The sequence below is a fragment of the Oncorhynchus masou genome, chromosome 13, assembly GCF_036934945.1.
Source record: "Oncorhynchus masou masou isolate Uvic2021 chromosome 13, UVic_Omas_1.1, whole genome shotgun sequence".
Classification (NCBI taxonomy): domain Eukaryota; kingdom Metazoa; phylum Chordata; class Actinopteri; order Salmoniformes; family Salmonidae; genus Oncorhynchus; species Oncorhynchus masou.
Window position 1 is genome coordinate 37,204,101 of NC_088224.1, and position 21,150 is coordinate 37,225,250.

At 42.8% G+C, this 21,150-nt stretch overlaps 2 protein-coding genes across 2 annotated transcripts; one reads left to right on the top strand and one right to left on the bottom strand.

Moving 5' to 3' along the window:
* Window positions 1–556: 556 nt before the first annotated feature.
* LOC135551420 (flotillin-1-like) lies at window positions 557–9,852 on the bottom strand. Its single transcript, XM_064982634.1, has 12 exons — window positions 9,713–9,852; window positions 8,706–9,108; window positions 8,475–8,565; window positions 7,859–8,002; window positions 6,947–7,066; window positions 6,726–6,821; window positions 6,328–6,480; window positions 6,036–6,217; window positions 2,379–2,424; window positions 1,944–2,081; window positions 1,534–1,698; window positions 557–840 (listed from the first exon to the last, which is right to left on the bottom strand). Exons 2-12 carry the CDS (start codon window positions 8,756–8,758, stop codon window positions 820–822), a joined length of 1,209 nt encoding a protein of 402 aa, XP_064838706.1. The 5' UTR covers window positions 8,759–9,108; window positions 9,713–9,852; the 3' UTR covers window positions 557–819.
* A 1,835-nt stretch (window positions 9,853–11,687) lies between these two features.
* Window positions 11,688–20,355, top strand: LOC135552235 (tubulin beta chain). The gene is made up of 4 exons (XM_064983738.1): window positions 11,688–11,865; window positions 14,195–14,303; window positions 17,726–17,836; window positions 18,032–20,355. Exons 1-4 carry the CDS (start codon window positions 11,809–11,811, stop codon window positions 19,087–19,089), a joined length of 1,335 nt encoding a protein of 444 aa, XP_064839810.1. The 5' UTR covers window positions 11,688–11,808; the 3' UTR covers window positions 19,090–20,355.
* Window positions 20,356–21,150: the final 795 nt, after the last annotated feature.

Below are 21,150 nucleotides of genomic sequence, written 5' to 3' on the forward strand. Positions count from 1 at the left end.
TACTAGACACAGCACAGTGCCCTCCGTAACTATTGGGACAGTGAAGAATTGTTTCTTATTTTGACTCTATACTTCAAAAGTAGTAAAACGTTTAGTATTGGTTTCCATATTCATAGCACGCAATGACCACATCAAGCTTGTGACCCTACGAATCTGTTGGATGAATTTGTTGTTTGTTTTGGGTTTCAGATTATTTTGTTCCCAATAGAAATGAATGGTAAATAATGTATTGTGTCATTTTGGAGTCACTTTTATTGTAGATAAGAATATAATATGTTTCTAAACACGTCTACATTAATGTGGATGCTACCATGATTAGGGACAATCCTGAATGAGTCGTGAATAACGATGAGTGAGAAAGTAACAGAGGTATAAATATCATACAACCCAGAAATGCTAACCTCCCCTGTTATTGTTATGGTGAGAGGTTAGCATGTCTTTGGGATATGATATTTGTGCATCTGTAACTTTCTCTCTTTCTCAGGATTGTCCCTAAACATGGCAGAATCCACATCAATGTAGAAGTGTTTAGAAACACATTATATTCTGAGCTACAATAAAAGTGACTCCAAAATGCAATTTCTAAACGGTTCACCCGATATGGATGAAAATCTGACCGTCTGCAGTTAACCTCAGTCATTGTTTGATTTCAAATCCAAACTTTTGGAGAATAGAGCCAAAAGAAGATAAAATGCTTCACTGTCCCAATAATTACGTAGGGCACCATATGTTTTTTTGGCATAACATACTTGAGGAGAGAGTTAAAGGCTGTGGTAGTAGGCAGGGTTGTGAAATAGGTTTGCCTGAGCACCGGAGTCCTCAGCCCATATGAGTTGTCACCTAGAGAATGGAAGGACAGGTTGAGCGAGAGGGAGATGGAGAGAAATACAGAGAGCGAGAGGGTGTGTGTGTGTGTGTGTGTGTGTGGGAGGGGGGTGGAGAAAGAGAGAAAATGAAGCCTTAGCATAGAACACCAACAGGAGCAGGGATTCACAAAGTCGGATCAGCGAATTAGCCAACTAGGTTGACTAACATTATGAACAATAGTAACCGGAAATGTGCATGATGTACTATCCTGTACTTGATGCTTACGGTGACCATATTAACCTTTAGCATTCTTTATCAACCGTAGAATGAAGAGTTATACATATAGATCTGTGTTTGTCACAGTTATCTAGCAAGTCATTTTGTACATCCTAATCTGTGAAATATAACTCTGGATCAGGGGTGGCAGGTAGCATAGTGGTTAGAGCGCTGGTTCAAATACCTGAGATGACAAAGTGAAAAATCTGCCCATGTGCCCGTGAGTAAGGCATTTAGCCCCAATTTGCTTCACGGGCACCGTACTACTACAGCGGACTCTGTAAAACACATTTCACTGCACCTATCTGGTGTATGTGACAATAAAACTATATTGTGTGGGGGTAACCACTGGTTCATTAATTGGAGACCTACTGAGAAAACTGTTGTTCGGACAAATAACAGTCCTCTTGTTATATAATACGTCACACATCATTGGTTAGGCTGTCTCACCTGTGAGATGTTGACTCCCGTCAGTTTCTCCACCGTCGCCGGAAGGAGGGTCATGATGTCAAGCACCTCTCCTGTGAGCTTGGCCGCGCCCACCTCGGTACCCCCACTGGAAATCATGGTGATCTTCTGAGCCTGCGCCAGAGGCCTGCTGATCTCTTCCGCCATCTAGAGGAGGTCAGAGTCATTCGCCCAGTTCCTCTGCCCAAAAGCTCGCCCCAGGGCTCAGATGTTGGACTCTATAACGACGTGCAATTCTGCATTCAAACTAACTTCACTTGAGTTGTATGACTTTTTCACGCAAATCTTCAATTCAATGCATGACTTGCGCAATATTTGAATGTGCACACCTCAAATGATGATTCCCCCCTAAGTGTGTATTTGAGCTCTATGTCTTGAAAAGGTTTTCTCACTAGTGGTAGTTGCTCCAGCAGCATGTCCACCATGGCTCCCTCCTTGTACTGCTGGAAGGCTTCGGCCTTTTTGGCCATCTGCTCCGCCTCGGCTCTCCCCTTCGCCTCCACAGCAAAGGCCTCCGCATCTCCCTTAATCTGAGATAGATAGAGAGAGAGGAGAACATTTTTGACGGTTTGATTTTATTATTGTGACATACTATGTTGTTACGGCTTCTTTAGGTGTAACTTATCATAAGTTAACGGCAGGATTTAGTAGTATTGATGAAACAAGCTAGAAGACTTGAGTGTGGTAAACATGGCCTTCTATTACTGTGAAAGTGCTCTCTGCTTATACGAGTCCCAGACACAAGAATGAACTGCTTTTAGGGTTAAAACAAACTTGGAGCAGTAACAATCCTATAGTAAGAATGTGATACTTATAGACACACTCACCCTAATGGACTCTGCCTCAGCCTCAGCCTCCATAATGAGCTGTGCACTGTGGGGAAAAAAACATTTATTTTCACCTCGTTTGGCCTGTTAGGTGTACAGTATAAAGTACATAGTACATATTCAGTATAGTTTGTATATTTGTTTGTCTGTCTCGTACTCCATGGAACGCATTAATATCTAGTATATTTTCAAGGTCTATGCAGTAAATTGTTCACAAAATGCTATATATAATTTGTGAAAGGTCATTTTGAGACCTGTGGCTGGTACGAGGGTTGGGGCGATATTTGGGGAAAGCGCTTCTACGTTATGCTACTCCAAATATTGCGATATATCCAATATAATCATTTTGTGCCATTAATGACTAGATATTTCCAGACGAGGCCATTTTTTAATTAGTCACATTCTAATTAAATAACCTTAGTAACGCAAAACAATAAGGTTTAGTTAATTCATTGAGACTTCATTTTCAACATATTGATACAGCCTAACTGATAAAACTGCACTGTTTTGATTAGAAAAGTTCAAATAGAGTATAGGAGGGGAGGGGTGCGTCACTTGGAGGGGTGCGTCACTTGGAGGGGTGCGTCACTAGGAGGGGTGCGTCACTTGGAGGGGTGCATCACTTGGAGGGGTGCGTCACTAGGAGGGGTATGTCACTACTAGGGGTGCGTCACTAGGAGGGGTACGTCACTACTAGGGGTGTGTCACTTGGAGGGGTACATCACTAGGAGCGGTGCGTCACTAGGAGAGGTGCTTCATTAAGAGGGGTGCTTCACTAGGAGGGGTGTGTCACTTGGAGGGGTGCGTCACTTGGAGGGGTGCTTCACTAGGAGGGTTGCGTCTCTAGGAGGGGTGCGTCACTTGGAGGGGTGCTTCACTAGGAGGGGTGCGTCACATGGAGGTGTGCGTCACTTGGAGGGGTGCGTCACTTGGAGGGGTGCGTCACTTGGAGGGGTGCGTCACTAGGAGGGGTGCTTCACTTGGAGGGTTGCGTCACTGGGAGGGGTGCGTCACTTGGAGGGGTGTGTCACTTGGAGGGGTGCGTCACTTGGAGGGGTGCGTCACTTGGAGGGGTGGGTCACTTGAAGGGGTGCGTCACTTGGAGCGGTGGGTCACTTGAAGGGGTGCGTCACTTGGAGGGGTGGGTCACTTGAAGGGGTGCGTCACTTGAGTGCGTTGAGTCACAGACGTGATCTTCCTGTCTGGTATTGCGCTCCCTCTGGCTTGAGGAGGAGATCTATGTGGGCTATACTCAGCCTTGTCTCAGACTAGTAAATTGGTGGTCTGTTGATATCCCTCTAGTGGTGTGGGGGCTGTGATTTGGCAAAGTGGGTGGGGTTATATCCTGCCTGGTTGGTCCTGTCCGGGGGTATCGTCTGACGGGGCCACAGTGTTCCCCGACCCCCTCTAATTCAGAATCCAGTATCTATGCTGCAATAGTCTATGTGCCGGGTGGCTAGGGTCAGTCTGTTTGTTATATCTGGTGTAATTCTCCTGTCTTATTTGGTGTCCTGCGTGAATTTAAATATGCTCCCTCTAATTCTCTCTCTCTCCCTCCCCTCCCGGAGGACCTGAGCCCTAGGACCTCAGGACTACCTGGTCTGATGACTACTGTCTGTCCCTCATGCTGCTGCTCCAGTTTCAACTGTTCTGCCTGCGGCTATGGAACCCTGACCTGCTCATGGGACGTGCTACCTTGTCCCAGACCTGCTGTCTCTCTCAATTGCTCAATCACTCTCTCTCAAACCTGCTGTCTCGATCTCTGAATGCTCGGCTATGAAAAGCCAACTGACATTTACTCCTGAGGTACAGACCTGTTGCACCCTCTACAACCACTGTGATTATTATTTGACCCTGCTGGTCATCTATGAACGTTTAAATATCTTGACGAACAATCTGGCCTTAACACTTCTTAGGGCTGAAATCCCGTTAATGGGATCGATATGACAACAGGCAGTGAAAGTGCAGGGCGCCAAATTCAAAACAACAGAAATCTCATAATAAAATTCCTCAAACATACATGTATTTTATGCCATTTTAAAGGTAATCTTGTTGTTAATCCCACCACAGTTTACGATTTCAAATACGCTTTACAGCAAAAGCACCACAAACGATTATGTTAGGTCACCACCAAGCCACAGAATAAGCACAGCCATTTTCCCAGCCAAAAGATAGCAGTCACAAAAAGCACAAATAGAGATAAAATTAATCATTAATCACCTTTGATGATCTTCATCAGATGACACTCATAGGACTTCATGTTACACAATACAAACAAGTTCATATTTATATCAAAATCTGAGTTTACATTGGCGCGTTACGTTCACTAGTTCCAAAAACATCCAGTGATTTTGCATAGCCACATCTATTCAACAGAAATACTCATCATAAATGTAGATGATAATACAAGTTGTACACATGGAATTATAGATATACCTCTCCTTAATGCAACCGCTGTGTCAGATTTCAAAAAGACTTTACGGAAAAAGCAAACCATGCAATAATCTGACATGGCGCTCAGAAAAATAATAAATTTATTCGCCATGTTGGAGTCAACAGAAACCAGAAATTACATGATAAATATTCCCTTACCTTTGATGATCTTCATCAGAATGCAATCCCAGGAATCCCAGGTCCACAATAAATGTTTGTTTTGTTCGATAATGTCTGTTATTTATGTCCAAATACCTCCTTTTGTTAGCGCGTTTGGTATACATATCCAAACGCTCATTCTGGTCGAGTGTTACTTCAGACAAAAACTTAAAAAATGTATATTACGGGTCGAAGAAACATTTCAAACTAAGTACAGAATCAATCATTAGGATGTATTTATCATAAATCTTCAATAAAGTTCCAACCGGAGAATTCCTTTGTGTCTTGAGGAGCAACGGAATGCAAGTGGATATCATGTGGAATGCGCGTGACCAGGAAATGGCTCTACGCCAGACACCTGGCTCATTCTGCTCTTATTCAGTCCCACAACACAGTAGAAGCCTCATTCAAATTTCTATAGACGGTTGGCATCTAGTGGAAGCCCTAGAAAGTGCAACTTTATTCATATCTCAATGGGATTTCAATAGGAACTGTGTTGAAAATCAACCAACCTCAGATTTCTCACTTCCTGTTTGGATTTCTTCTCAGGTTTTTGCCTGCCATTCTGTTATACTCACAGACATCATTCAAAAAGTTTTAGAAACTTCAGAGTGTTTTCTATCCAATACTAATAATAATGTGCATATATTAGCAACTGAGTCTGAGGAGCAGGCCGTTTGCTCTGGGCACCTTTCATCCAAGCTACTCAATACTGCCCCCCAGCCATAAGAAGTTTTAATGTCCATAAATTGTTATAATCTCCCCCGGCATTGCCAGAAGAGGACTGGCCAGACCCTCAGAGCCTTGTTTCCTCTCCAGGTTTCTTCCTAGGCTCCTGACTTTCTAGGGAGTTTTTCATAGCCGCCGTGCTTCTACATCTGCATTGCTTGCCGTTTGGGGTTTTAGGCTGTTTTTCTATATAAGCACTTTGTGACATCTGCAGGTGTAAAAAGGGCTTTATAAATACATTTGATTTGATATAGTCTTGCACATCATGATATATCGTCTTGCATACCACGACATTCTATTTAATCATATATCGGCCCAACCCTATCTGGTACTCACCGCTGGGCCTCGGCCAGCTTCTCGATTTGGTATCTTGTGGCCTCAGCAGGCTTCTTCACCTTGGCCTCCAGCTCCTTCTCCTTGCGGGTGATCTCCTGCTGCTGGAGCATGATCTGCTGAGAGCGCTCCACCACCTGGACCTGCATCTTCTCCTCCTCGATGAGCTGCTTGGTCTTGGCCACCTGACGGGGAGGGTTCAAATGGTAAGCCCAAGATCTCAGTAGTACTCTCTATGACCATTTCTATGTGTTTTACAATACATCCAAGTATCAGTGCAATATTATGGACATACCTGTAGCTGGTAGGCCATCTCAGACTCTGCCTTCTTGGTGTTGACCTCGATGTCGTAGGATGCTTTCTTCAGCTCATAGTCCCTCTGAGCCATGGCCATCTGGATCTCATTTACGTGCTGGGCTGAGATCTTCTCCTGCTTGGCATGGGCCTCCTACAGAGAGAGAGAGAGAGAGAGAACCCCAGGAAGTATAAAAAAGGAACACAGAGAGATTGGAGAAGGAAAGGTTCAGATGGAGTACGAGAAAAGAGAAAAGCAAGATCGGATAGGGGAAAACCAAGCGAAGGAACGTGATGGAGATCTCAGAAATGAACAAGAGAAAGGGACAGGATAAAGGGCGCAAGAAGAGAAGAAGGTAGAAAGGAGGAGAGAGCAGAGAGAAGGGACAGGTGGCTCACCCTGATCACAGCATCCCTCTTGAACTGGGCCTCTCCGATGCGGGCGTCTTTCTGCACCTGGGCGGTCCTGGACTTCCCCAGGGAGTGGAGGTAGTCCTGAACCACAGAGAGGAAGAGAACAACATTACGTTACTTTTGAGTTTAGGCTTCATTATTTATCCAGCATTGGAGTAGTTGAATCAATGGAGTCTCCATTAAAAGAAGAGCGCGAGAAAGCACACCTGGTCGTCGTGAACGTCTTTGAGCGTGTAGCTGACCACGCTGATGCCCATGTTGAACAGGTCGGACGAGGCCACCTTGAACACCTCCTCTGAGAACTTCTTACGGTCCCTGTAGATCTCCTGGAGGGGGTGAAATAACTGGGTTCATACCGATGTTGATATGCTTGTGTTTAGTTCAATTGTCATGACAGTAAAAAGTTGCCGTGTTCCCGTTCCATGGTGTTACTATGTACAATTTGTTACTATGTACACAGCCAGACAGAGATATCCATATGACTATGGTTCTGATGTATATACAACTGTTGCATGTGTTGTTTGTCATCGCCTGTTTGTTATGGTTATGTAACAAGACAGTTCCCGCTGTGCAATGTGCTGACTACGGTACATACAAAAGTACCCTCAAATTACGACATTCTGTACTGTCGCCTCGTATGAATTATTTGATCTCAATTCCAAAATGCTGGAGTATAGAGCCAAATCAAACGTTTTAGCTTCACTGTCCATATAAATACGTAGGAGAGTGTGTCTCTGGTCATAGCTCTTGGCTTTGGTCATGGCTTCACTGCATTGAAATGAGTGAGCAGCTATAATGTGATGTTTATTTATCTGCAAATGTAACTGTGGATGTGGCCAGTGAGGGTGCTGTCCAGTTTACCTCATGTAACGATGAAGAAGGCAAAATAGTGCCGAAATGTTTCTATGTTGCACTAAAATGAGTGTACTGCTTTAATGTAGCCTGGTCCCAGATCTGTTTGTGACATCTTGCAAAACAGTTGTTTTACAACGGGTTGGTCAAAACAAGCATTGTGATTGGGTACCCGGCGGTACTCAGCTTCATCTTGTACCTACGACCGCGGCACAGCTGTGCTAAAAAGGTCAAAACCCACTCCCCCCTCGTGTTGTCAAGTTTACCTCCACAGTCAGGTGGGCGATGATGGCCCTCTGGTGGCCCTCCAGCGTCTCCAGGGCGATTTGGGCGATCTCGCCCTCCGACTTCCCCATGAACATCTGACAGGCTGCGGCCAGCATCTCCTTGTTCTGCCCCTGGATCTTCATCTGGACGGAGGAGGGAACACATAATAGCAAATGAACATTTAAAAATGTTGTTTTTTTAAGCAGAAAACGAAAATGGGCATTTCTGAGCAAGTTCGTGTAGTTTTAGTCCTTTTTGGGGTAATTAATGAACACAACTCAGGTGTGCACAGTGCTAAACAAACAGAGCATCTGCTGTACACTACCCAACTACACAGCAGCAGTAGCTGTATCAACACTGCAACAGACAAGGTTACTCTGTCCTGTCCATAGCACAAGAGAGTGAGGTATTTCAGAATTTAATGCCAGTGCATAAATGAATGACACAAGCCAGTTTTAATGATCTACTTGTTACCTACCTAATCAAAGAGAGCCCTTACACTTGTGTTCAAAACTAGGGTGTCTAAACAGGTCTAAATGACTGGTGATTTGACAGAATGGTGTACTTACATTGGCTCAGGAAGAAATGGAGACCGAGAAAGACGGAGAGACTAACCTGGGCAATACCAGTGACCGAGATGGGAACCCCACGTCGGGTGTAGACTTTCTCACTCTTCACGCTCAGCGTCAGAATGTTCAGGGAGATCCTGGGCGAGAGGAAACGAGGGAGAGATATGGTCATTCCACAATGTCGTGGTATGATATCCCAAAACAAGGGCAGATGGCAATACATGGCCAGATCATTACCGTGTGTGTTTGCAGACATGACCAGGGGAAGAAACTTTACCTCTGGATCTTCTGAAAACAGGGAAGCACAAACACTCTGCCTCCAGCTATCATTACTGGAGGAGAACGGAGGCACCCTGGGAAACAGAGAGAGGGGGGGGGGGTGATTGTGAGATACACATGAGAGTATTATTACCATCCTACCGCGCTTTAGTTGTACATGTTTACACTGTTTCACAACCCTGGTCCTCGAATAACCCTGGACAAGCACACTTCATTCAACTTGTCAACTAATCATCAAGCCCTCAATGAGTTGAACAAGGTGTGTTTGTCAAGGGCTACAAGTAAAATGTGCACTAGGGGAACTGGAGGACCAGGGTTGGGAAACACTGGGTTAGAGAATGGACCTGACACCACCATAGCCTCATTTGGACCACACGTGTAGAACATGTCTTCCTCAGATGCTGTAAAGACAAAAAAACACACCATTTAATTAAACCATTTCATATACCAAGCAGTGGGCCAGGCAGTGGGCCTGACAGTGGATTACTTCAGAGCCTTACATTGGCCTATTGCTGAAGCATTTGTAATTCATCAGTCATGCTTGACAGCATGAAATCTATACAGTTGGTTTAATAATAACAATTTGGTACAGCTGCTGTAAGTAACTAAATGTTACTATATTTTTCATATATTCTATTAAGACTCCATCTGAATCTGAGCAGATAGTCAGTATTACAACTATTGTAACATTCCCCATGAAAATCCAAGGGGTCAGCAGACATCACTTGCAGTTAATTGAATCTGCGTAAATGTTGCGCAGCATCTGTATCACGAGCACACCCAGAACATTTTGCTGATTAAGCGCATAGAAGACACGCCCATGGTACTGTATCAACAAATGTATCAACACACATGCAAATAGGATTTTCATAAAACATGCAGGGGTGTGTTAGCAATGATACAAATGTATAATTTCTGCCAGACTCCACAGATGTTTGTTTATGTTGCAAACCGAGATGCATCAAATCAGTCTAAAGATTAGTCAAAATATATCCGATCACTTACCAATTTGATGCAGAATGCAACTAATGCAGAATGCAAATGTATAGATGCGTTGCAACAATACTGTTTTTGGCTCTCAAAATACAGCAGCGTTATTCTTGCTGTCGTCTGTCCAATGCCAGTATGTATATATGAAGCTTCTGTCCCGTTATAGCTCTTCCCGTCAAAAGCGTCTATCCATCGTCTCACGCCCATTGCAAAATGTGCTGTCGCCATCTTGTGGTGGGGTGGTGAATTGGATTTCATTCAATGATCAGTGTGAAATACTTTTGCATTTAGGATACACAATCGAATTACTTAGCTATATCAACAAAGTTATTGACTTTATGCAATTTAGTTGCCTTTTGTTCTTTGTTGTGTCAGTATCTCATTAGATGGATGTGGAGGCATCATGCCTATTTAAAAGAGAGGATGTGTGTGTGTGTGTGTGTGTGTGTGTGTGTGTGTGTGTGTGTGTGTGTGTGTGTGTGTGTGTGTGTGTGTGTGTGTGTGTGTGTGTGTGTGTGTGTGTGTGTGTGTGTCCTCAAATTGTCTACCCCATAGCCTCTCATTCTGATGGCAACCCAACTGCTTTCAAGTGAGGCCAATCTGCTGTGATCTGGGACACGGCACCAATGTGACAGGTTGTACTTGAATGTTTTGCTTCATGCAACCACCGCATTGAATGATTGTCTTAAGAATCGGACCCTTTTTTAAAAATTTTCGCCTAAAATGACACAGCTTAGGACCTGAAGCCAGGATATACATATTCTTGATACCATTTGAAAGAAAGTACTTTGAAGTTTGTGGAATGTGAAATTAATGTAGGAGAATATAACACATTAGATCTGGTAAAAACAATAATACAAATGTTCCATCTTTGAAATGCAGTACAAAGGCCATAATATAATATTGCAGTTTAGGCGCAATTTAGATTTTGGCCACTAGATGGAAGCAGGGTATGTGCAAAGTTTCCTATTTATCCAGTGGAGCATTGTAATACTGCACAATGTGCCCGAATTGGTCAATTAATACATTTTCAAGAACACTTTAGAGAACATAAAGAAATGATATGGTACTACAAAATGTAAGTTTACACACTCCCAGGGATGTCATATATGATGGATCATTAGCTTATACACTAACTTTCACACATCTAGATGGCCGGAGGGGGGGGGGGGTGGAGCCAGAGACAGCAGGGGTTCAAACTGTAGAACCCAATTACTACATTTTAATATAAAAATTGATTTTTATCAAACTATCCTACATTTAATCTCTGGGACTCTCGGGATGGCAAATCAGAGTAAGATTACTGAATGTAAGTACATTGCACGTTGCCGTGATAATTTTTTTGTTGTTGTTGTGCACTCTCCTCAAACAATAGCATGGTATTTTTACTGTTTTAGCTACTGTAAAGTGGACAGCGCAGTTAGATTAACAAGAATTTAAGCTTTCTGCACATATAAGACATGTCTATGTCCTGGAAAGTTTTATGTTACTTACAGCGTCATTAAAGCATATTTGTTTTAAACTCATATTTTGGATGAAGAACATATTTGCATTTATTGTAATAAGGTTATCAATATGTCAATGATTTGTCTTGGCTGATCTGATTTCAGGTAATCAATAACTGTACATAATATCCCTTTTTAGTTTGTTATTATAGGGACTGTTTTCACATCTAATAGGGGGGAAAATATTATCCAACAAAATATTTTTACATTAATAGCCAATTCTATAGGAGTCTTACAGGATGCATGGTAGGAAAGTCATACATTAGAAAATCTTTGACAGCAATTGTGCTGATTCCATGGCCTGCTCCAACAGGACAGTGATGACAGGACGGGACGCGGCACTCCCTCTCTACTTCCGGCCCCTTTCATTACGGCAGAGAAACCCCTTAGATTTTCTTTCCTCAGCCAATCAAGATTGGGTTTCCGAAGACCGCGACCAATCATTAGCGCAAGCCTCGGTTTGGGCACGATCCAGACTTATAAATTCTTTGTCCCGCCTTGCTCAAAGGTGGCATCCACATACTTCAAACTGGTCAGTGGGTCAACTGTGGCAATAACAGCACTCCACATCTTCGCTTGTATTTTCTATTATAACTAGCATACAGAATGAGGGAAATCGTGCACATTCAGGCTGGCCAGTGCGGTAACCAGATTGGGGCCAAGGTAAGAATCTTGAAAACTGAAATGAACAAGGCTTGCATTTGGGAATTAATCAATAATGCATTGTACCATTTGTTGCTTCTCGAGACAAAAAGTTGTATTCTAGGCTATGTGCATTTTAAGTTGAAATGTTCCACTTAGCAGAAATGATTAACATTCAATGCAGAATGTTCCGTTATGGTATTTTCTAACATGAGGTGGCCATTTAAAGTTATCTCAATGGATGAAGAGTTCCGGAAAGAATATCCCTTTTGTTGTCCCCTTTTCAGTCCTGTTGTAAAACTTCTATTTAGTTTGGTTCTTTATGGGATATAAATGTATAATTTGTTAATGTGAACTTGTCGTAGAAGAAAGCGAAACTGGAAGAACGCTGACAGTTATTTTCTTATAGTGAGATAACGGGTCTATCGAGACAGGAATTCGCTGGGCGTGTGGTTGTGTCCCTCTGTCTGGCCTCTCTCTGCCACGCTCATTGTTTTGTGTCTGGAATAGCCTTCCCTTCGACAGACTACGAAAAACAAATGTCTTAAATGAAGACTTTAAAACACAAATGATAAGTCAACTAAAAAGACACTTAGTCCTACCGTTATGACACTGGCAAGAAACAATAGCTTCATATAGTTCACCCCGCGTTTACAGATGTTGACGCACAAATATAGCATTTTCGAGACAATTTATTTCCTTTTATTGTGGTTTGCCAAGTCAAGGATTCCTATAATTTTAGTCTCAGTATTCCCTTGCATTACACATTTACATAAGTAACGTTACTTACGTTAAAGTCAAACTTTAAAAGAGTAACGGGCATTTTACGACAGAAACGCATGCCCTGTTGCGCATTTACACGCCGGCTCATGGCTGAGTGCGCATAATAGACCAGTAAAATAAGCCATTATTAACGCTATAATATTCATGTCACAATGGCGAATTATGTAAAACAGCGGAGAAACTATAGCCGTTGTATTGTTGGAGTTGAATAAACGTCATTTAAGAAGAAAAAAAGGGAAAGTTGCTGAGGTAGGCAGGAGCGAGGAACGAATGCCAAAAACTCTGAGACGGGGGCATCTGGGCGAGGGGGAGGGATATGAACAAGTGGTAGACTAGCAGATCAGATGACGTCATTTAAATGACTCAACGCTTTGTGACATACAGAGCCGAGCGGACGCTTTAGTGTAGCCTATATATTTCTATCCTCAACTTAGTTATTTTACACAACACCATTTGGGAACACCACCATGGAGGGTCCAGTGAAATGTAATCAACATAATTTAATATCCACACAAGACATCAATTACTCTCTTTAAATATGCTGTCTATACCGGTTCGCTAGATAAGTCTATTCAGCCCTACCCTTTGTGGTGGATGGGAACGGAGTGTGTCACTAGCCTAATTTGGTAGCCCTAACTTGTTGTTGATGTGTTAAATGAGAATTTTGTATTGGCATGGTGAACAAGAATTGGCCTTGTCGCTAATCTTTCTTGTTATTGTGAGGGGTTAAAGTTTGGATTTCAAAGTGGAGTGAAACATCAATAGGTGTATGATATAACACAGTGTCCTCTCTCTCCATTTCATAATAGGGTCAGTGGAGTTCGTGTGACAGTCTGTGCCACTTCCTTAACGAAGTTTCGCCTTAACGTCTCACCCCATCAATCTGTCCCAGTAGTCTAATTCCTCTGGGATGGTTATACTTTTCCTGCTTATGTGGTAGCCTACAGAGTGCTGCTTCTCTCTTAGCCACTTATAATGAATCTTCATGGATGGTCCTTATTCTAGTATAATGTCTTGTGACTGCGAAGGTAATTATTTATTGGATTTGCCTCAGGAGGGATGGAACTGAGGGTTGTTTCTGAGCCAATGCCAACATCTGCTTTCTACACTCCCTGAGAGAATTCGACAGCAATTTTTCACCCGTGTGATACCAGGGAAGTCAAGAGCACACATCTGTGCCAGGATAGACAATGCCACTGGGAGACATTTTGAATAGTTTTGGAATTATGTAACATATTGAATATCCATATGGTATATGGTTCAACTTAACATAATAGTTTGTCTTGCATGATATTTTGTAAGTGACCTTATATGGTATATGGCCATGTTCATCTTTACAGTAATAGTCCTTTTTTCATTACATTTCTAATGTAATAATATAGTAACAACAACCAAATATACATTAATAGCTCAGCTTCCCAACCACTTGACCTCACACCACCCCTCAAGTGAATGGGCTATTACATTACGTTGGTAGTTCAGCCACTTAGCGCAACCTGCACTTTAGGAGTGCTGGCCTGTGTCAATTCAAGCCTCTTGTTGACTTTATTCGATCTGACCACTTTAGTTCTGGGAGGTGATCAGCGATGAACATGGCATCGACCCAACAGGCACCTACCACGGAGACAGCGACCTGCAGCTGGACAGGATCAGTGTCTACTACAACGAGGCTTCAGGTAGCACATCTCCACCCTCTACAGTTACAAATAACATTTCAACAGAAGAATGTCTTTGGTGCTTACACAGCCATGTACATACAGTACCAGTCAAAAGTTTGGAGATACCTACTCATTCAAGGGTTATTCTTTATTTTTACTGTTTTCGAAATTGTGGAATAATAGTGAAGACATCAAAAGTATGAAATTACACATATGGAATCATGTAGTAACCAAAAAAGTGTGAAACTAATCTAAATATATTTTATATTTGAGATTCTTCAAAGTAGCCACCCTTAGCCTTGATGACAGCTTTGCACAATCTTGGCATTCTCTCAACCAGCTTCATGAGGTAGCCACCTGGAATGCATTTCAATTAACAGGTGTGCCTTGTTAAAAGTTAATTTGTGGAATTTCTATCCCTCTTAATGTGTTTGAGCCAATCAGTTGTGTTGTGACAAGGGATGGGTGATATACAGATAGCCCTATTTGGTAAAAGACCAAGTCCATATTATTGCAATAACAGCTCAAATAAGCAAAGAGAAACGACAGTCCATCATTACTTTAAGACATGAAAGTCAGTCAATCCGGAAAATGTCAAGAACTTTTCAAGTTTCTTCAAGTGCAGTCACAAAAACCATCAATCGCTATGATGAAACTGGCTCTCACGAGGACAGCCACAGGAAAGGAAGACCCAGAGTTACCTCTGCTGCAGAGGACAAGTTCATTAGAGTTAACTGCACCTAAGATTGCAGCCCAAATAAATGCTTCACAGAGTTCAAGTAATAGACACATCTCAACATCAACTGTTCAGAGGAGACTGCATGAATCAGGCCTTTTCCTTTGGTCTGATGAGTCCAAATTTGAGATTTTTGGTTTCAACCGCCATGTCTTTGTGAGACACAAAGTAGGTGAATGGATGATCTCCGCATGTGTGGTTCCAACTGTGAAGCATGGAGGAGGAGGTGTGGGGGTGCTTTGCTGGTGGCACTGTCAGTTATTTACAGTGCCTTGCGAAAGTATTCGGCCCCCTTGAACTTTGCGACCATTTGCCACATTTCAGGCTCCAAACATAAAGATATAAAACTGTATTTTTTTGTGAAGAATCAACAACAAGTGGGACACAATCATGAAGTGGAACGACATTTATTGGATATTTCAAACTTTTTTAACAAATCAAAAACTGAAAAATTGGGCGTGCAAAATTATTCAGCCCCCTTAAGTTAATACTTTGTAGCGCCACCTTTTGCTGCGATTACAGCTGTAAGTCGCTTGGGGTATGTCTCTATCAGTTTTGCACATCGAGAGACTGAAATTGTTTCCCATTCCTCCTTGCAAAACAGCTCGAGCTCAGTGAGGTTGGATGGAGAGCATTTGTGAACAGCAGTTTTCAGTTCTTTCCACAGATTCTCGATTGGATTCAGGTCTGGACTTTGACTTGGCCATTATAACACCTGGATATGTTTATTTTTGAACCATTCCATTGTAGATTTTGCTTTATGTTTTGGATCTTTGTCTTGTTGGAAGACAAATCTCCGTCCCAGTCTCAGGTCTTTTGCAGAATCCATCAGGTTTTCTTCCAGAATGGTCCTGTATTTGGCTCCATCCATCTTCCCATCAATTTTAACCATCTTCCCTGTCCCTGCTGAAGAAAAGCAGGCCCAAACCATGATGCTGCCACCACCATGTTTGACAGTGGGGATGGTGTGTTCAGGGTTATGAGCTGTGTTGCTTTTACGCCAAACATAACGTTTTGCATTGTTGCCAAAAAGTTCAATTTTGGTTTCATCTGACCAGAGCACCTTCTTCCACATGTTTGGTGTGTCTCCCAGGTGGCTTGTGGCAAACTTTAAACGACACTTTTTATGGATATCTTTAAGAAATGGCTTTCTTCTTGCCACTCTTCTATAAAGGCCAGATTTGTGCAATATACGACTGATTGTTGTCCTATGGACACAGTCTCCCACCTCAGCTGTAGATCTCTGCAGTTCATCCAGAGTGATCATGGGCCTCTTGGCTGCATCTCTGATCAGTCTTCTCCTTGTATGAGCTGAAAGTTTAGAGGGACGGCCAGGTCTTGGTAGATTTGCAGTGGTCTGATACTCCTTCCATTTCAATATTATCGCTTGCACAGTGCTCCTTGGGATGTTTAAAGCTTGGGAAATCTTTTTGTATCCAAATCCGGCTTTAAACTTCTTCACAACAGTATCTCGGACCTGCCTGGTGTGTTCCTTGTTCTTCATGATGCTCTCTGCGCTTTTAACGGACCTCTGAGACTATCACAGTGCAGGTGCATTTATACGGAGACTTGATTACACACAGGTGGATTGTATTTATCATCATTAGTCATTTAGGTCAACATTGGATCATTCAGAGATCCTCACTGAACTTCTGGAGAGAGTTTGCTGCACTGAAAGTAAAGGGGCTGAATAATTTTGCACGCCCAATTTTTCAGTTTTTGATTTGTTAAAAAAGTTTGAAATATCCAATAAATGTCGTTCCACTTCATGATTGTGTCCCACTTGTTGTTGATTCTTCACAAAAAAATACAGTTTTATATCTTTATGTTTGAAGCCTGAAATGTGGCAAAAGGTCGCAAAGTTCAAGGGGGCCGAATACTTTCGCAAGGCACTGTATTTAGAATTCAAGGCACACTTGACCAGCATGGCTACCACAGCTTTCTGCAGCGATTCTGCATCCCATCTGGTTTGCCTTTAGTAGGACTATCATTTGTTTTTCAAAAGAACAATGACCAAACACACTTCTAGACTGTGTAAGGGCTTTGGTAAGGGCCTCCACACTCACCCGACTTCAACCCAATTGAGATGGTTTGGGATGAGTTGGACTGCAGAGTGAAAGAAAAACAGCCAACATGTGCTCAGCGTATGTAGGAACTGCTTCAAGACTGTTGGAAAAGCATTCCAGGTGAAACTGGTTGAGAGAATGCCAAGAGTGTGCAAACCTGTCATCAAGGCAAAGGGCGACTACTTTGAAGAATGTAACATATAAAGTATATTTTGATTTGTTTAACACTTTTGGTTACGACATGATCCATATGTGTTATTTCATAGTTTTGAAGTCTTCACTATGATGCTACAATGTAGAAAGTAGTAAAAATAAAGAAAAAACCCTTGAATGAGTAGATGTGTCAAACCTTTTGACTGGTACTGTGTATGCAAACATACATACATACATTTATTTTATTGAAATTGAGATTCATTTAAATTATCTCCATAATGTAACGTAATGGGTGAAAATATCAACGTGGCAAGGGATACTGAATAGGATCACTCAATTCGAAGACTAATGGAGGTGTACAGGACGTGATATATTTTGTCCTCCCCCTGGTGGACAGACAGGAGCTCCTCTCCCCTTGACATCATATAGCCCATTGTTCCCTGCAGTATTGAGCTGGTGTGTGTCTATCTTTGTCTCTCTTGGAGGTGGCAAGTATGTACCCAGAGCGGTCCTAGTGGACCTGGAGCCCGGCACCATGGATTCTGTCAGATCCGGACCCTTCGGACAGATCTTCAGACCAGACAACTTTGTGTTTGGTAAGGAATGAGAGGGGTATGAGTTTAGCACTGCTTGGAAATGTATGGGACATATCACTTTTAGTTAGCACATAGGGAAATTCAACTGTGTGATTAAAAAAATACATATTATGTAACCGTCCTGTCATTTTTGAAGTAAAATAGGGTTTCCCCTTTTCTCCTTCAAATGACTCCCCTTTCCTCCTATGTTTCTAGGTCAAAGTGGCGCAGGAAACAACTGGGCAAAGGGCCACTACACTGAGGGAGCAGAGCTGGTGGACTCAGTCCTGGATGTGGTGAGGAAAGAAGCTGAGAGCTGCGACTGCCTCCAGGGATTCCAGCTCACCCACTCCCTGGGTGGGGGCACTGGCTCGGGCATGGGCACCCTGCTCATCAGCAAGATCCGTGAAGAGTACCCCGACCGCATCATGAACACCTTCAGTGTGGTGCCCTCCCCTAAAGTGTCAGACACGGTGGTGGAGCCCTACAATGCCACCCTCTCGGTGCACCAACTTGTAGAGAACACGGACGAGACCTTCTGCATTGACAACGAGGCTCTCTACGACATCTGCTTCCGGACCCTCAAACTCACCACACCGACTTACGGAGACCTCAACCACCTGGTGTCGGCCACCATGAGCGGAGTGACCACCTGCCTGCGTTTCCCCGGCCAGCTCAACGCCGACCTCCGTAAATTGGCCGTGAACATGGTGCCTTTCCCCCGTCTCCACTTCTTCATCCCCGGCTTTGCCCCCCTCACCAGCAGGGGGAGCCAGCAGTACCGTGCCCTCACCGTGCCGGAACTCACCCAGCAAGTGTTCGACGCCAAGAACATGATGGCCGCATGTGACCCGCGCCACGGTCGCTACCTCACTGTCGCCGCTGTCTTCCGTGGCCGCATGTCCATGAAGGAGGTGGACGAGCAGATGCTCAACGTCCAGAACAAGAACAGCAGCTACTTTGTTGAATGGATCCCCAACAACGTCAAGACCGCCGTCTGCGACATTCCTCCAAGAGGCCTCAAAATGGCCGTCACCTTCATCGGCAACAGCACGGCCATCCAGGAGCTGTTCAAGCGTATCTCTGAGCAGTTCACCGCCATGTTCCGCCGCAAGGCCTTCCTCCATTGGTACACCGGAGAGGGCATGGACGAGATGGAGTTCACTGAGGCAGAGAGCAACATGAACGACCTGGTGTCTGAGTACCAGCAGTACCAGGACGCCACCGCCGAGGAGGAAGGTGAGTTTGAGGAGGAGGCTGAGGAGGACGCTTAAAGACGGAGTGAAGCAACATGAGCGAGGTGGAAGAATGAAGAAAAGTCCTACAGAAAGCTGGAAAATAACAAAATACCACAAAAAGAGGAAAACAAGAAAAGTGCCAAAAGAAAACCGGAGAAATACTATAGAACGTAGCTGAGAAGAGGAGGGGCCCAATTGCACATCCAGAAATGGAGGATCAAATCTGAAAATGGTTGAAATGGCTCAACGAGAACAGAATGACTGAAGAATGTGACTGGACAAGGGAGAATGAATGTAAGTAAGAGAGGAGGAGAGGAGTGACAAGCAGCATTATGAACAAATAAACCGGACACAGTCTGCATTCCATTTACTGTGACACCATTTAATAAATAAGTACGTTAAGAAACAAAATTGTTGAAAGAAAAGCCTGTGCCTATGACAAAATTGTTCCTGTTATTTTCAGTGTTATTTTTTGTTGTTGCCATGATTTTGCATTTAATCATGTCACAAATAAATGTGAATGTGACCACATAAGCACTACAGGACCTCTCACCCCACAATTCTGATTTTGAGACTATGGTTATTAACTTATGGCCTGGTCCCAGATCTGTTTGTGCTGTCTTGCCACCAACTTCTATGGTCATTGCCACGTCATTGGCAAACAGATCTGGGATCAAACTAATTAACTTCTGAACGGTGGCTCGATTCTGGCCTGACTTTAATGAAGGTGTCTGTGCCACCTGGAGCCGCCCTCCCCCGGACGCCAACCAACGTCTGTGAATACAGGATGACATAGACAAAGATGGGATGAAAATGGATTTAGTTTGATAGTGCCAATGGAGTTTTATAACAGACAACAATATCATGGCAATGACCAGTGAACATGTGTTGGGTTCTACCAGTATTATCAATCTCAGTGATAAGTGGAACTGGAACATAATGGGGAGAGGTCCAGGAATTGTATTCCATTTGACCATAGCAAGTTTTTGAAACAAGATTATCTGAAGGAACCTCTGCAAATGTGTGTGTACAGAACATTTTAGTAAATGTTTACATTTTTAACCACTATTCACATAGATTGTCATTGTTATTTTAGGTCCAAGCCAGGTTATCTACATGTCCAAACCCGGCTATAGTGTCAGGTATTGTTGACATCTGTACTGCACTATGAAGGGATGAAACTGCAACTCTCTTGTATGTGTTTTCTTTGTTTTTTTCTATTCTGATTATTAAAAAAATGATCTCTGAGAAAGTGAAAAGCAAGGTGCCCCTGGGGAGAAATAAAAAGTCCTTTTTAGAAAACCTCTCTAGTGTTTTTATTGGAAAATAATATTGTGGTATAATGAAGCAATAATACATTCACAATGAAACCATTGCAAACATTTGCTGTAACACCCTCGCATTGAACATTTAGAAAATCAGTTAAATAGAAACAAATATTATATCAATAAACTGTTTGGAAAAGGCAAAACATCCTTTGGGTGTTTAGGCTATTTGTAAAACGAGATTATAAAAGAATATGAATAAGCACTTGAAAACAGCAGATAAACCCAAATGATCTTCCAAAATATTGCTATCTTGTTTTGCCTTTGTCTAATACACTAGATTAGCATATGTAGATTCCTCTGCCTGGGTCTGTGATTAATTCCAGAAGGGCACAAGCAGTGGCAGACGAATCAAATTGTATCTGTCAGATCATGCTTCGTAAAAAACAGGTTTGGAATTGGAGAATACCTTGGCTCTTCTTATGTTAGTACAAACTCAGAGAAGGGGAGGGGGAAAAAAAGAGTCAAAACAGATAAATGAAAAACGAATGAGGTCATGAATGTAGGGCCATTTTGAATTTGTTTAAATCATCAGCCACCACTGTAACTAACCTGGCCATAAGTGTGATATTGTAGCCTAAAGGATATCTAAAGCTGTAAAACTATATATTTTTAAACATTTGTTGGTATAAAACAGTTATATTTGTTCTTTTTTTAATCAAACATCAAGGCAAACAAGATGTGAAGTCATAATAAGCGAGGGACAACCAACGACGGGCTATGCGTTCTCTGGGAAATAATGTGTGGAACACATACTATGGCGATTTTTTTA